Source organism: Psammomys obesus, unplaced genomic scaffold (genome assembly GCF_907164565.1).
Source record: "Psammomys obesus unplaced genomic scaffold, mPsaObe1.curated_primary_1811, whole genome shotgun sequence".
Classification (NCBI taxonomy): domain Eukaryota; kingdom Metazoa; phylum Chordata; class Mammalia; order Rodentia; family Muridae; genus Psammomys; species Psammomys obesus.
The window spans coordinates 27928680-27945330 of NW_026587216.1; the positions used below are offsets into that span (position 1 = coordinate 27928680).

Sequence of the window (16651 nt, forward strand, 5' to 3'; positions counted from 1 at the left end):
TGTCAGGAATATATACATTTTGGAATCCCCAAAAGAGACATCAAGGACAGAGTTTTTGAATGAACAATGGTTAAAAAAAAAAAAAAGTATCATGAGGTCCCACTTATTGATTGTTGATCTTAGAGCCTGTGCTGTTGGTGTTCTCTTCAGGAAGTTGTCTCCTGTGCCAATGAGTTCAAGGCTCTTCCCCACTTTTTCTTCTAAGAGGTTTAGTGTGTCCGTTTTTTGGGGTTTTTTTTCCATTTTTTTTAATTTTATTTTTCTCATTAGTTACATTTTGTTAATTCTGTATCCCAGCTGTATCCCTCATTCCCTCCCCAATCCCACCCTCCCTCCCTTATCTTCTCCCTGCCCCTTTCCAAGTCCACTGATAGGGGAGGACTTCCTCCCCTTTCATATGACTTCGTTTTGTCAGGTATTTTCAGGACTGGCTGCAAAGTCCTCCTCTGTGGCCTAATAGTACTGCTCCTCCCTTGGGAGGTGGGGAGGTCAAAGAGTAGTGTGTCCGTTTTTATATTGAGGTCTTTGATCCACTTGGATTTTAGTTTTGTGCAGGGTGATAAGCATGGATCTATTTAGATCTTTCTACATGAGACATCCAGTTAGTTCAGCACCATTTGTTGAAGATGCTATCTTTTTTCCATTGTATGGTTTTGGCATCTTTGTGAAAAATCAGGTGTCCATAAGTGTGTGGGTTTATTTCTGGGTCTTCTATTTAATTCCATTGATCCACCAGTTGGTTTCTATGCCAGTACCATGCAGTTTTTATTACTGTTGCTCACACACATGCTGGAGAGGATGTGGAGAAAGAGGAACCCTACTCCATTGCTGGTGGGAATGTAAACTATACAACCACTTTGGAAATCAATCTGGCTCTTTCTCAGACAAATAGGAATAGTGCTGCCTCCAGACCCAGCTATACTACTTGTAAGCATATATCCAAAAGATGTTCAAGTATACAACAAGGACATATGCTCATCCATGTTCTTAGCAACTTTATTTGTAAAAGCCAGAAGCTTGGAAATAACCCTCAGCTGAGGAATGGATACAGAAATTGTGGTACATTTACATAATGGAACACTACTCAGCAATTAAAAACAAGGAAATCATGAAATTGGAGGCAAATGGTGGGATCTGGAAAAGATCATCCTGAGTGAGGTAACCCAGAAGCAGAAAGACGCACACGGTATATACTCACTTATAAGTGGATACAAGACATATAATATAGGATAAACATTCTAAAATCTCTACACCTAAGGAAGCTAATCAAGAAGGAGGACCCTGGGTAAGAGGCTCAATCCTCATTCAGAAAGGCAAACAGGATGGACATCAGAAGAGGGAGGAAACAGGGAACAGAACAGGAGCTTACCACAGAGAGACTGAAAGACTCCACCCATCAGGATATAAAAGCAGATGCTAAGAGTCATAGCCAAACTTTGGGAAGAATGCAGGGGATCTTATAAAAGGAGGGAGAGATAGAAAGACCTGGAGGGAACAAGAGCTCCACAAGGGGAGCAACAGAACCAAAAAAGTCTGGTCACAGGTGTCTTTTCTGAGACTGATACCTCATCCAAGGACTATGCATGGAGATAACCTAGAACCCCTGCACGGATGTAGCTCTGGCAGCTTAGTCTCCTAGTGGGTTCCCTATTAAGGGGAACATGGATTGTCTCTGACATGAACTCAGTGGCTGACTCTTTGATCACCTCCTACTGAGAGGCGGGAACCACCTTACCAGGCCACAGAGGAAGACAAAGAAGCCACTCCTGATTAGACCTGATAGACTATAGTCAGATGGAAGGGGAGGAGGACTGTCCCTATCATTGCACTCGGGGAGGGGCATAGGAGAAGAAGAGGGAGGGATGGTGGGATTGGGAGAGGGTGGGAGAGGGGGCTACAGCTGGGATACAAAGTGAACAAACTGTAACTAATAAAAAATAAATAAATAAATAAGTAAATAAGCTTGCTAGATTAAAGAATCATTAATTTAGATAATGAGAAGATCTAAAAAGATGTTCATAATTGTATAGACTTTGTCAAAAGGCAAAAACCCAGGAGACAATCCTGGAAGTAACTAAAGAAAAAAGATCACATCATCTTCAAAGGATCCCCAGTAAGACTGGCATCTAACATGTACTCAGAAAGCATGAAGGCCAAAAGACAGTGTACGGCAGACCCTTGAATGCTGAGTAGCCCTCCTGGCTTGCTTACAGGAGACAGAGAGTAGAAGCAAGTTAACGGTGACTTCATCTTCCAAATATCCACCTTTTTAACATCCTTAGACTTTTAGGATGATTTTCTGGCTTTCTTTTGTATCTTCAAATTGTTTACCGTATGGTCCTATTCCCTTGCATCCTGATCGGGACACTTGTAGTTTTTCCCACTTAACTGACCTTGAGCTACTGTGATTTTTCATGGGGTTTGTAAATCCTGTCTGAGAGCTCATCTCCAGAGAGTTGATTTTCAAATCTTCATGGCTTATAAGTATTGCAGTTCTTTCATTTACCTAGAAAAGGGGCTTGTGAATGTTTTTAAGAAAGGTCAATTTCTATCCCAATTTAGGTTCCTAATAACATACAGTGTTCACCTTTAAACTCAGCCAGGTTGAGACCTGAACATTTGTTTTCCTATGGATAACTGCTTTTCAACTAGAGCCTGCAAAACAAACTTCCTGGTTTTCTCCACAGCTGGAAATTACGGGTTGTTCAGACTTGTGGTAGGCGTTGGGCATCATATAGTAACCCTCCCTAAGGACACGAGTGCCTCTTTGATTTTTAGACCTCAACTAGGACTTCCTCTGACTGCCTAGAATCTTAAGCCACCTCTGACATCTTAATGCATCATAGCAACGCTGGCATCTATGTACGATTCTGACCATCATTTGTTTCCTGAGACTGTGTCTGGCAGTGTATTCCAGACTGCCCACAAGCTCAGGAACATCCTCCAGCAACCTCTACGGCGTTGGCATCAAAGCTGTTGAGTCATATGCCTGGCTGGTACTTGCTTATTTGCACATGGATTGTTTTGTGGATTTGTTTGGACATTTTGTTTGTTTCCTTATTTGCTTGTAGTTTTTAGTTAGTTTATGGTGCTAATGCTTGGACTTACATTCTAAGTGAACCCTGTTCACAGAACTATACTACACAAAGATCATTTTGTATCCCCTTAAAAAACAAAAACAAAAAAAAACAAACAAAAAAATAAAACCACTTTGAAAAAAAGCAAGATATAGTTAAAGAAAGCTGACTGATATTTCAACTTTGACTTTATGAACATTAAACTTCAATGTGAAGGATCTGCCCCTCGTTTCTGTCTACACCCATTTTTTCTGATTTTAGTCTTCTTTATCTACCTCATTTTTACATACAAAATTGACTTCTACATCAGAGAAAGAAAAGATCTTGAGAAGTAAAGACCAATATGATATCAACACCGAAACAACGTCTAATTAAGTGAACTTCTCTTTGCAATAGTTACCATTTTTTAGAAGAAAAATCACCAAGAAATGTATTAAAAACAGAGAAATCAGAGTCCTCTGCAATGCATAAGGCTTCTAGTTTTGCGTTCTGTACTTCATTTATTTAGTGGCTTTGGATTATAATCTGAGAAATCCAAACATACATGTGCACTGTAGGCATGAGTTTGTTAATACTGTAGCTTAGAGTTTGTTAATAAAAAAAAAGAGTGAAGAGAAAATATTCTAAACCAAGTGCTCTGCTTGCTTAGAATCAAAAGGTATAAAGATTTCCTTTCAGTTGTTCAAAACTATCCTTACTTTCAATCGCACATTAATTATTTTTAGCCCTGATTTTATTTCAAACAATTTACCATTGTCAAGAGTCACCCTTTATACAGCATTGCTGAGAACAAGTATTTTTGGTCCTAGGGTCTGATTACGAGAGTATAGAAATGGCCTTCTTTAGAATGATTGATACACAACTCAACAAAATCCATGAATAAAGCCACATATCCAGTATTAACATTGTGCTATAGCTATAGATAATATTTATAATAATATCATTGCTACTTCTTTTTAAATCTAATTTTTCTTTATTATACAAGCTGGAATGCACCAAAATTGCCTATCATTTATTCAGTTAATGATGAACTTTGAGCCATACTTCTGCTGTTTGTGAGACTTCTCAAATGTCTAAATAAGATGAACAAAGTATTAATTTACACCTTATTGGAAGATGAAAAAAATCAAAATTATATGCAAAAACATAATAGGTATTAAATGACCGAGGCTCTGAGGATTTTTATCTCATTTATATTGCTTGGCTATGTAGTCCAGACTTTTTTTTCTTTTTCTGGGAAGGTGGGGGTTGGTGAAAACCTGCTAGTTCAGAGAGACAGAGAAAGCACCCAGCTGACCTTCCTACTCAGCTCACATAGTGAAGGAAAAAAAAAAAAACCTAAAATCCCAAAGCCAAAAGCCTGCTAGCTCTGCTGACATTCCATAAGGAAAAGGCCTGCTAGCTCATCCCGCAGCCCAGAAGGAGAACAACAAAAGTTGAAAGCCAAAGAACTAAAGAGCCAAAAGCGACAGGATAAGTGGATAGGATAGACTAGGTAGTCCAATCTTAAAACTGACTGTAAGTATGGGTTTCAGGGGGGAAAAAAGTAAGTCTGAAGCTGGGACTGCTTACAACACACTGTTATAGATTCTTTTCTTGTGTTCGTGTTTTAGTTCATTATCATAGTCACAGAGGCAGTTACCAAATAGCATTCTATAAGATTGTTGGTTTTCCAAAATTCAGACACTTTTGCTTGATGTGATAAATAAACTAACTCAAAGCATATATTTAGCCTGTCTATATAATATTTGCAACAGTTGTTTGGGTTTTTTAAATACAAATTTCATAAAGGCTTCAAAACAATTTGGTGAAAATGACTGAGCAAAACTATATTATATGAGCTCATGTCTATTTAAGTGTGTGGAAAGGCAAGGGAGAGAAATGGGTTTACATGCGTGTTTAATGGGACTTTCTTCGATTACCAGCTCCCAAATGTTGGCATGGAGACCTTTTATTAATCATGAAAGCTTGATCTTAGCTTGGGTTTGTTTCCAGCTGGCTCTTAGAACTTAAATGACCCCCTATATACTAATCTTTATTCTGCCACATGGCTTGTTACCTTTCCTCAGTCTCTTAGCCCCTGAAACTGTTTCTTCCTCATGTCTGGCTGGTGAATCTCTTATGCCTGATATTTTCCCAGAGCTCCTACCTCTGCCCAAAAGTCCCGCCTATCCTCTCCTGAATGGCTATAGGCCATTCAACTCTTTAATAAGCCAACCAGAAAGTGATGGAGGATATGTTTCCAAAACACTGAGATAGGTGATACTTTGCAAAAATAACAGTGCCAAAGTCCAGCCTGTTCTTAGCTCTCTGCTGGCACAGAAAGCAACATTTGAGTAATTCAAAGACAGCCTTTACATAGTTGACAAGTGATTATCTCAACACATGTGTGTATGTTTTTTTTCTGTGTGTGTTCAGTTTATTAATAATTGCTCCAGATTTAGAAGTTTCCTTTTCTATATTACATGATCCTTGTTCCAAAACTATTTTATTAATGATTATGATACAAAGGTATAATAATTACCCACTCTTATGATAAGTTGAAATTTTCAAATATTCCTAAGTTAACACTATCCTATAGTATACATAGGAGATGTTAGCTGGACCTTCTTCTGTTGATATCAAGAAAAACAATTCAACCTCTTTACCATAGTCGATTACTCAATGCCATGGTGGCATACCCAACAATGTGGTTGTAGAGTTTTGGAAATACCCTCTGGCACAGAACATGGACTCTACTCACGTTTGTCTTGCTCTGCTTCAACTCCTTCACTTTCTGTGTCACTTGGCAAGAGCCAGGGCTGATGTACAACCTGAAATTGCTGTAAAGATTCATCCTGCCAGAGGAGGAAAAATAGTTTAGATTAAAATCTAGGTTGATATCACAGATTTTAATGCTGTTGAGCAGTTCAGTCTCCACCAACTGAGTGTTCAAAAGCCCTAAGACCTTCCCCAAAGCAGAGAAGTATTCGAAGCTTAAATTTCTTTTCATGTCATATATCCCTTGACTCGAAAGTTACATTCTTCTTTAGTAAAATTTAGACAGTAAGAATTGAATCTGGACTGTGATCCCTTTGACCAACAATAGGCAACTGTGAATGTCCCAAACTATATTTTATAATAATGTGAGGTGTTAACACTACTTGGAATCTGAATAGGAGAAACGTAAGTACTATGTTATATCTTTACAATAATTCTGTGACACTAAAACTGTACTAAAATTAAGCCACTTATTTTAATAATTGAAGCAAAAGAAACAGAATTTTGAAAATGTTTTTCATTTAAAAATAATAGTTTGATTCTGTGTGTGTGTGTGTGTGTGTGTGTGTGTGTGTGTGTGTGTGTACCAAAACTGTGATTTGGACAGAAATGTAAATTCCTATCAAATGAGACATGGGTTCCACAGTAAAATGTCTTTGCCCCGGGATGAGGAATCCTGGCTTGTCCAAGGCTCTCAGGTTCACTTCTGTGTTACTCTTCCTGTTGCTGTGGAAACATACCTCACAGAAAAAAACTTAGGAGAAATGGTTTGCTCTGCTGTATGGTTTTAGCCCATCACAATGGTAAAGAAATGGCAGAGTCACTTGGTCTATGACAGCAGAAGCCTGTAGCAGTGACTATTCGTGTAGTGATAGGCCAGGAAGCAAAGAGAGCAGCTTGCAGCCCCAGATGGGGTCTAGCCTTCAGAGGCTCCTCTGTGTCCTGCTTCCTCCAAACCAGCCCCACCTCCTAATGACCACAGCTGCTAAAAGAGCAGCTAGTGCCACACAAAGCACCCAAAACATGAGTACATGACCATTCAGGCTCAAGACTGTACCAGTCTCTTAGAGCGGATAGACAGAGGGAAGATCGTGGGTTAGAAAATGCCTGGTGCATCACCAGCAGGCCATACCTAGGTTCTAGCTCTTCAGAAAGTTGAAAGGGAAAGATTCTAGTTGGGCTTTTGAAGGGAAATTTATCATAAAAACAAGTTGTTCAATCTTGGAATATGTAATTTACATGTAAATCGATGCTTATTCTTGGGATTAAATTTAATTTTTAAATTCTTGTCAACAATGAGATTTAGCCTTGCAAAGCTGCCCAAAGAGACTGTGTGAGAATATGAAAATATCTTTATTGTGATTAAAATTCCTTGTGTGTGTGTTTGTGTGTGTGTGTGTATGTGTGCAGAAATACAATATCAGAATGTTTGATGTACCAAAGAGGAAAACCACATTCCTGAAAATACCCAAAGGAGATCAAGCACTCTCCCATGTTTAAAGAAGGAAAAATGAAAGATGGTTTTAGTTTTCTAAGGAGAAATCAAAGGCTAGAGCTCCTCAATTAAAACATAGAGTATAAAGTAACTGAGGAAAATAATGTTTATTAATTTTGAAAGGTATTTTTGTTGTTTAACTTCTTGTCCCAAATATTAAAATCCACTTTATAAGGAAGGATGTAACTAATAAGTCAGTTTTATTGTTTTTCTCCACAGTGGTTCTAAATATTAAATAATATCATGTGTTGCCTTCCTATGCCATGCCTTGCTCCTGAGTAAGCACATTGGACTGGTCTGAGTTTATTGCAAGTGTTATGAAGCAGAAATGGTGGCAAACTTTCCACTGCCACAGAGAAATGAAGACAGAGCAAGTATTCCTATCCGAGGATTTCAGTGTTGTACTTCAGCTCTCCCTAGACAAGAGCTAGAAATAGAAGCCCCCAGTTTGCCTACCTCTGATGAACGAGAGCAATGTACGTCTGAACCTCACCCATCAACCTGTGTCTAATTCTTTCTGAAGGGGTCAAGAAGTTAAAATCCTGAACATTTTTCAAAAACAATAGCTGGTGTGTTCCTTCTTGCTAAGCTTATTCAAAAGTTTTCTGCAGTATGTTAAGCTCTATCTCAGTGAGGCACAAATGTTTTCATATTCCCAAGGGCAAGTTCTCGGGGCTGCTTCTAGAAGAAATGCCATTCATCCTTTTTCTAAAACATTTTTTGCCCTAAGTGCAGCAAATACCCAGGGACTGAGGGCTGGTGGCAATGAGTGACATGGATCCTGTGAAGAGCAGCAACTAGTCCTGAATCACCAGATCCCTCTACGTGCTCGCAGAAGAAGAGCTTTCTAAATGAGCAGAATCAGTATTCCACGTGCATAGCTTATTTTGGGATTCTCAAAATGCCGTAAATCATTAATTTATGTCACATCTGACCACAGAAGTTCGGTATATTTAAAGGAAAAAAAAAGTGTTCCTTTGTTGAAAGGAAGATTTTAATTCTGAATTAACTATTTCTTTCCCTTGGGTATGAACGCGTAAATCATGTACTGACAATGTTTCCAGTTTTTTTTTTTTGTTGTTGTTGTTGTTGTTTTCAGAAACACTACCTCAGTTTCATTTGAACTCTCAAGTCATAGAATCCCTCTAAAGCAATAGCCCATGAAGAATGGTGTATATAATAGCTTCATGGATAAAGGCATTTGCCACAAAGCCTAATGATCCGTATTCTATCCCTAGGACTTACATGATGAAAAGAAAGAGAGAACTAAACATTGTCCTCTGTCCTGCACAAACAAATACATGTAATGCTTTTAAAGCATGACATACATAAAAATATTAATCTGCTCCAGAAAAGTTTCACAGACTACTTCAGATGACAGAGAATTAATTCTGTACTTCCATTAAAGTAAAATTTCCTCTAAGTCATTTATACAGTTTAGTTAGCAAAGTTAATGCTGCTTCTTAGCACTTCTAAACTTACATGATTAGCATGAAGTTATTAATTTCTTTTTGATAAATAATGTTTCTGTAGCCCAATTATTTGGGAACAGTAAAAAGCAATTAATATATAAGAAGAGAAAATTAATAAGTCCGGGAGCTGTAACTTTTCATGAATAGGTTCTGAGAAAAAAAAAAAGGAAAAATATATAACATTAATCATAGAAAATGTTATAAATTGTCTTTTAGAGAAGGGAAGTGCAAAATGATTCAAACTACTTCAGAAAATGTAAACATCTGCCCTATTGCTCTTCTGTGTCACGCACTGGGAAAGCATCCACTGCGGTACGCAGTCCTTGCTACTTGATGACTTCCTCCCCAGAGAAGAGAATGACATCTCATTGTAGTCCATGAAAAATTAGTCACTTCCCCAGAATTCCCTTCTAGGCACTTGAGTCTATGGATGTCTGAGTCCTTGAGACACCAGCTATTTCACTCTCTGTAACTTGTAGAAAATAAGGGCACCACGAGTGATCCTTGTCTATGTAGATAACAAACTGCATCCATTGCAAATGCGAGTGATCGTTAACCTATGGAAATGAAGTTAATCTTGCCACTCCTGGCTTCTCTTTCTAATGTTATCTTAACATCCCTCAGTTGTTCTTTTCTGTGATTGAATTATCCGTTGAATGGTTATAGCATGTACCTTGTTTCTTCATTAATTTCCTGTTTCTATAAGTTTGACAGGTATTCGTGTGTGTGTGTGTGTGTGTGTGTGATTCTGTGGGTGTGCTCATGGGTACACATATAGGGAGGAACACTGAGACAACCTCAGGTGTCCTTACTCACATGTCACCCCCTATCTTTTTGAGACAAGGTCTCTCCCTGGCCTGAAGCTCACCGAGCAGATGAGGCTGCCCCAAAGGGCCAAGATTGTGGCTGCCTCCCCAGCTACGCTGCTACACGCTTCCTCCACCACATTCAAGTGTTGTGTTTTAATGAGGGAGGGCGCTACAGCTGGGATACAAAGTAAATAAACTGTAATTAATAAAAATGAAAAAAGAAAGAACTCATAATTGAGAGAAAAAATTAAAAAAAAAAAAAAACAACATGGCTTCGGGGATGAAACAGCCGGCTGTCCTTGAACTTACAAAGCAAACAGTTGACCGACTGAGTCATCTCCCCAACTTCTCTTTATATTTCTACAAGGGCTACGAACATAAGCTTTTAAGAATTTTATTTAACAACTAATATTTACAATGTCAAATCGCAATGGCAAAAACAGGATTTTATTTTGTAAAACAGAATACAGTCGACTAAGTTCCTAAAGGGAATAAACTATGATTTTGAAAATAGTTAATTTGATTTTCTGAAAGCTAGCACATCTGAAGAACAAAATGTACATCATTTGATTTCTACAAGCAAATGTGCCTTCTCCATCAGAAATCTAGCCGGAAGCTCATTTGCAGCGAAGGTCACAGAGGGTGACCCTAGGGAAGCCAGACAGGCCTGCGTGGGTGTAAGCGATTCAGAGGCGCTGTGTTGCCTAGAGTCAGTCCCTCTCCTGTTCAGATGGTGCATCTGGCAAACCAAGCCCAAGAGTCTGCAAAGCCTCCGTGTTCCCGGAGTTGAATCCTGGCTGGCGCCCTTGGAGGTGGCAAAGCTGCCACTTGTCACCCTGAGTGAGTTCACACTGCTTGTGTTGTTCCTGTTCTGTCATCACCAACTTGCCGAAGTCGTGACTGCTTTCTAAAAAGCTTCGCAAACTTTTGACTGGAATCTGTAGTTCTCTGCATTACTAGCCCTGTGTGGATATCTGTGTCCACGCCCCCATCTTCCACCAGTAACTAGGGCATTTTAAGGCAGTGTCTCAGGCTCCTTCTATACCATTCTTCTGGGTGTTGTGTTAGGTTAGAATGGGGGCTTTCAAATGAGGAACTCGGTTTACCCAGAAAACAACTCCTGTGTAACAATCAATAAATATGCTTTTATGCAACTCTTCGAAATTCGGTCCACAGAGGCTGGATATCCCTGCTGCCAGCAAAGCCTAATATCATCCTTGAGTCATCCTCTTTCTTTGAACCTCTCTTGCTACTCAGAACACCGACATTTAATATCTAGAAATCATTCTTAAAAAAAAAATAGCTAGAGAACTGTTTTTCATTGCTTGGGGTATTTGTCAACCCATGGAGACCTTTGCAAGCTTAGCAAGATGAAGACACAGTCCTTGGTATTGGGTGAATCCTAAGATTTCCTTTTTCCAACCAGCCACCAGCTGATACTGATGTAACCTCGCTTGGAGCAGGAATATCTTCAAAGCACTTCTAATCAGAAGGCACAAGTAACAAAATAAAACTCATCGGTACATGCCTGTCCTTGGTATGTAGCCCATACAAGCCCCAACGACTTCCTTTCACAGCATTAGACCAGAAGCCAGAGGCATCCCCAGCCTTTCTGTGGAAGGGTCTTGCCCAGCCCCACCATACCTAGTGAGGCTGGGATCAAGAGCTTAAGTGACCACAAAGTCCCCAATCTCTGGGGGGACATTAATTGTTCAAATACCTTGTCTTTATGTCAAATTCACTAAGTTGAAACTTAGGAGTCATGTTGTAATCCTACCATGTTTTGCCCTGTTATTTGGATGTCTGTGAACCTGAACATCTTCCCTGCTATTTCCCTGCTATTTCCGCCCTACCATCTTGTTACTCCTTCGTGTGCTTTTTGAAAAGCTCCAATTATCTCTGGGTAGATAAGCAAGCATGTAGAGAATGTGCACTCTGCATTTCTCTCCTAATGATATTGGGAAGCAAGTGAGAATTTCAGTATCCGTGTACCATCCTGAGTAGGAGCTACATAGTGTGCTCAGGAGTCGTGGGATTTTTTTTTTTAATTGACTCTTGAATTAGGAAGAAGTGGAGAAGCACACTGGTTCCTGTTGAGAAACCAAAATATTGGGTCCTCTCCCTGAATTGCCTTTTCTTTCAGCGGATTCACAATGCTTTCTTAGTGAGTACCACGGGTTTCTTTCAGGTCTTAGGAGCTCTTCAATAGTTCTGAGGGTTTCCATATGCCTGTCAGTCTCTGACACGGAACACTCTTCAGTATCTGCACACACCAGCGCGCGCGTGCATACACACAAACACATACACAAAGAATCTAAGGCATTTTCCAAGAATGTGCCTTACATTTTAATATGCACAGCAAGTAGCACCCTGACAAGCATTTGCCTATGAATGAGTACTCTTGTTGTAATAAAAGTCATGATTGTGTCTTTCTTTTTTTTCTTCCTTTTGTTTTTGCTCACCCCAGTTAAAAAAAAAAAACAACAAAACATATGCTTCTCATTATATGTATATCAACAAATGTTTGTGAATGAAAACATATGATAGCACTAGGTTCACGCACTTTCTCCTCCATTTTCAGGATGACTGGACTGCTAGAAAGTCTCTCTCCACCATGAGGAACAAAAGCGATGTGGATAACATTATTTATTGTACTTTTCTAAACATAGCCAGTGAACAGATATGTATTAGAAACCCAGAAGATAAATGGAGAAAAGCCCAGGTGAGTGGTTCATCTCACATGCTAGACTGGTGGTATGTTATGTTTGTGAGATCCTCTTAAAACTCACTTCTTCCACATAGGATTTCAAAGAGTGTCCTGTACTGGAGGCTTCTTCCTAGAGGCAAACAGAGGTTGGAAAAAGTCAGAAGGGAAAGAAAGAACAGTGTAGAGGGCAGTGAGATCTCCCTGACCCATGCAAATGATGGCTGTGAGCTCGTCACTTTGACAACTTCAGACTGTCTGAGGGAGATTTGCATTTCTTTCCAAACAATGATATAGCTTGTAAGTACATTTCAGCTCGGGTAAACAGTCAGTCAGTGAAGCTTATTAACTATTAAAGAATGCTAGGCAGGTTTCTGAAAGTTCCTAGTATTAACTTTCTAACTATGTTCTTAAAATTAGATGAAGTCATTAATTCCATGTGCTATAAATTTTCAGGAAGATCTAACATCTGCACTTAAGACTATCCTTCTGAAAAGAGTATATATTACTAATTATTTTCTTTGCATTGAGTATTTCTAGACATATTAGGGTGTGCTTAGCCATCTCTCCATTTTTTTGTGTGTTTTGCTAGTATATCACTGAACACTCGAGACCAATGACTCTGAGATCACAAAAAATTAAAGCATCAAATGAAATATATTCTAAACTATCAATCAAGTTGTTGGTTTGGATAAGTTATATTTTTAGACTGTATAAGCAGGGACATTTGGAAATAAATTCTGGGATGTCATGAGATAATAAATTCTACTACACCATATGTGTTTGAAAGATAGCTAAATGTGAATGGCGCTTTCGCAGTATCTTTTGTGACTTTTCAAGGTCCCTCATCTATGTTACCCCATAGGACTGTTGTGGGCTTCTTTAAAGTACAATTTAAGGACAAGATATCTCCAGGTCAATTTTATAGGTTGAGAAATTGGAGCTTGGAGGAGTGGAGTGAGATAAGTGAACCCAAGAGCTAAGCAAAGCGTCACTGGGACTGCGCTCAGCCTGACGCTCTCCCCCCTCACTGTGATTAAAAGATATTTATCGTAAAAAATTAAATTCACTTTGATTTTAAAAATGAGAATTTCTTTGGTGGAGTGTTGTTTTTTTATGGCTTTTTTTTTCTTGTTCTGAACAGTAGGCTACAGGAAAATAAAAGCATCATGAATTAACTTAGGAGCAATAGGCTGATATTCCTGAAAATGTAAACATTACAGATAAATATGGTAATATTTCTTCCCCAATCATGGTTTTCACTAGTGTACACACACACACACACACACACACACACACACACACACACACACCAGTATACTGCAGTGTAAGAGTCTCCAAATGCTACTAAGTTTGCGAGGTTTTTCAATGCATAAAACAGTCAAAAGGATAGGATAGTCCTATGTTCTTAAAGTATAATCTATTTGGAGAAATGAAATTCAAACAAAACCTCTGAAAACTGAGGGGTTTAACTAGAGTTCCCACGTTGAACATTTAATACCTCATTAGTTGCACAACTAACCCAAGAATCCTGTAGACCCTTCTAGTGTGGTTCTTTCATGGCTAATTATCTTCCCTTTCACCTCAGTTGCCAAGAGAAAGAGGACAAGCTGGCAAATTGCTTTTGATGATAAATATGCTAAGTGGCCATTGTGCGAATCCTGCATGTCAGATCTCTGAACACTGGAGGACATTAAGTGCAATTTCAGAGTTACCAGCTGCTCACTGATGGGACTTTATTGCTTCCAGCTAGAAAACAATGGTTTCCCAATTTGTCTAGATGACTACAATCTTCTGCCAAGAATTGGTGACGACAGAGGATTTTGTTGATGATCAAGAATCAACATATAATAAAGTAGGCTTCTTGACACCCTGGCCCCTTCAACTGTGCCAAATTTTTGAATGTCCATGTCATAGAAAAGGACGGTGAAAGGAGATGAAGACGATATAAAATTGTTCTTGTGAGGCTGACATTGGGTTAAAGCTGGCTAGTTGGGAAGTGGGAAGGACTCATGCCTTCCTGTCCATGAAAAGGATTTTCAAGTGCTCAGAAGAAATGTTTCACTGGACACACAAGCTATACTCGGCATACCTCCCATATGTCCACGTATTTATGTAAGAAACTAACAATCATCAAAACTGCAACAGTCCACACAAGAGAGTCCCAACAGAACACTGGCCTGGCAACAGCACCTTCACTAATGAGCTGGTGCCAAGTCCCCCAGGGGTCTCCAACACTAGTGAAGTTATTCTCTTTTTCCTTTAAAGAGGTCCCATTGCCTCATCCTTGTTGATACACCAAAGTTTACTGTGGCTCATGCATTCCCATCACAATGCTCTGTGGTCCCAAATAAATAGCATCATTCTCTGAGAATCTGTCTCCACTATTTAGGTTGGCTGGAGAACCCACACATCACTTGTTTCACACACTGGAATCTGGCTACAAGCCCCACCCACAAACAACTGAGTCCATGGGTTCAGTAAATGAAGAGCATAAAATTAGAGTCTTGTTGATAATACAGGAAAAGGCGTGTTCAGTGGAAAGGATTACATATGTGCCCGTGGCCAAGTGAACAGAGGCAGCAACAAGGGGTAGAGGTCTGACTTTCAGAGTTAGAAGAAGAACCAAGTGAAGGACTGAGCTCCACATGTCTGTAGCATTTTCTTCCGAGTTTTTCAAATGAGGTATCTCTCTTCCCCACACTGGGGATGCTAAGGAAATAAAACACCTTCATAGCATATATCTATCCATTTCAGTCAACATTTGCTTAGGTTTAAAAACTGGTATTTTTAATACCGAGTCATCCTAATAGCATAATGTTTTGGTAATCCCCTTTTAGAAAAGAATCAAAAAGACCCAAATGCAATTTCCCTTGTAAAACAAAGAGGGTAAAAGGCATAAAGAAGAGGAGGAAAGGGGCATGTGAAGGAGAGAAAGGGCAGGTATATGGAGACTATGCCTTTAAAAACAAAAACAAAAGAAAGCATGCTGAAACACAGTTTCACTTACCATGAATTTCTAATATAATCACAGTTGAGATAAAAAAATGTTTTAATTATGTACCAGAAAATATATGGCAAACTCAGGAAAAGTTGGAGAAAGTGAGGCTGAAGTGAAGGGGCCTTTCCAGATCACATAAGCTGTTAAGGAGGACAGTGTCTATCACCATCTTAGATACTTTACATTTGAAGAGACATTCTTAGTAATATAGAATATTCTGATAGCAGAACTAAATTTATATTTTCCTCATTTCATTTGCATTTTAACTGCTTCAATCAGTAAGTATTTTTATTCATTGCTTATTAATTTTTAGACAAAGCCAGGAGACTGGCTTTCTCCTTAGGGATATTTATTTACATCAGTGAGTGTAGTTCTAAGATACCTAGTATTAATTTCCTTCAAAGAAAGTTTCATGAAAGCCCCACTTCATTTAAATGTTCTTGCTTCTCACCTCATTCAAATAAATTTAAGCAATAATGTTAGCACAGAAATGCCTTCTTAAGGCCTGGTTAATAACGCCTTCTTAAGCATGAATGATCAAAAAGCAGGCAACAGAGTCCATGTCAGAGTCAGCCCCTATTCCCCTTGCTTGGGAACTTATATGAGGACCAAGCTGCCCATCAGCTACATCTGAGTAAGGGGCCTAGATCCAGTCCATGCGTGGTCCTTGGTTGGTGCTTCAGTCTCCACAGGCCCCCTTTGTGCCCTGGCTAGTTGACTCTGTTGGTCTTCTTACGGAGCTCCTGTCCTCTCTGGGTCCTTCTGTCTTTCTCCCAACTCTTCCACAGGGCTCCCTGCGCTCTACCCAATGTTTGATGGTGAGTCTCTTCATCTATTTTCCCTGGCCTTGTCACAGGGAAAGAGGATGTGCTCAGTCCTGATGCAACTTGATATGCTGGGGTAGGGGATGAGTCCTCTTCCCTGAGGAATAAGGGAGGGGGAATAGGGGAAGCAGGGAGGAAGGGATGGGGAGGAAAGAAGGGAGGGGGCTAGAACTGGAATATAAAATGAATAAAGAAATTAAAATTAAAAAAGAAAAGAAGTTCCTGAGTTAGTTGGCTCTCACCACAGAGGGATTGGAAATCAGTGGGATTGGCCAAGCCATTCCTAAACCCAAGCAAAACATCAAATGTCATCATCATTTATTCCAGTGAAGTACCAAGCACTTAGTGGGAGTCACAGATGTTTGTAGGTGTCAGGATAAATAGTTGAACAAGGACTTACCCCTATTATAAAAAGTTTGCCACGGGAGAACAAAGAGATAATTAGAATCAAGAACAAAAGTTCCTTGACACATGTAACATTAAGCTGCCAGAGGAAAAGCTAAGAGGAA

General features: G+C 39.3%; 1 protein-coding gene across 3 annotated transcripts in view; it reads right to left on the minus strand.

The window, feature by feature from the left end:
• Nucleotides 1-16651, minus strand: part of CUNH8orf34 (chromosome unknown C8orf34 homolog) — a 375048-nt gene that overhangs the window by 21725 nt on the left and 336672 nt on the right. For all 3 annotated transcript variants that reach the window (XM_055603373.1, XM_055603372.1, XM_055603371.1), the window contains 2 exons: nt 12403-12450; nt 5821-5914 (listed from right to left, as the gene is read on the minus strand). In XM_055603373.1, the coding sequence (XP_055459348.1) occupies nt 5821-5914; nt 12403-12450 (142 nt within the window). The remainder of the gene's footprint in view (nt 1-5820; nt 5915-12402; nt 12451-16651) is intronic.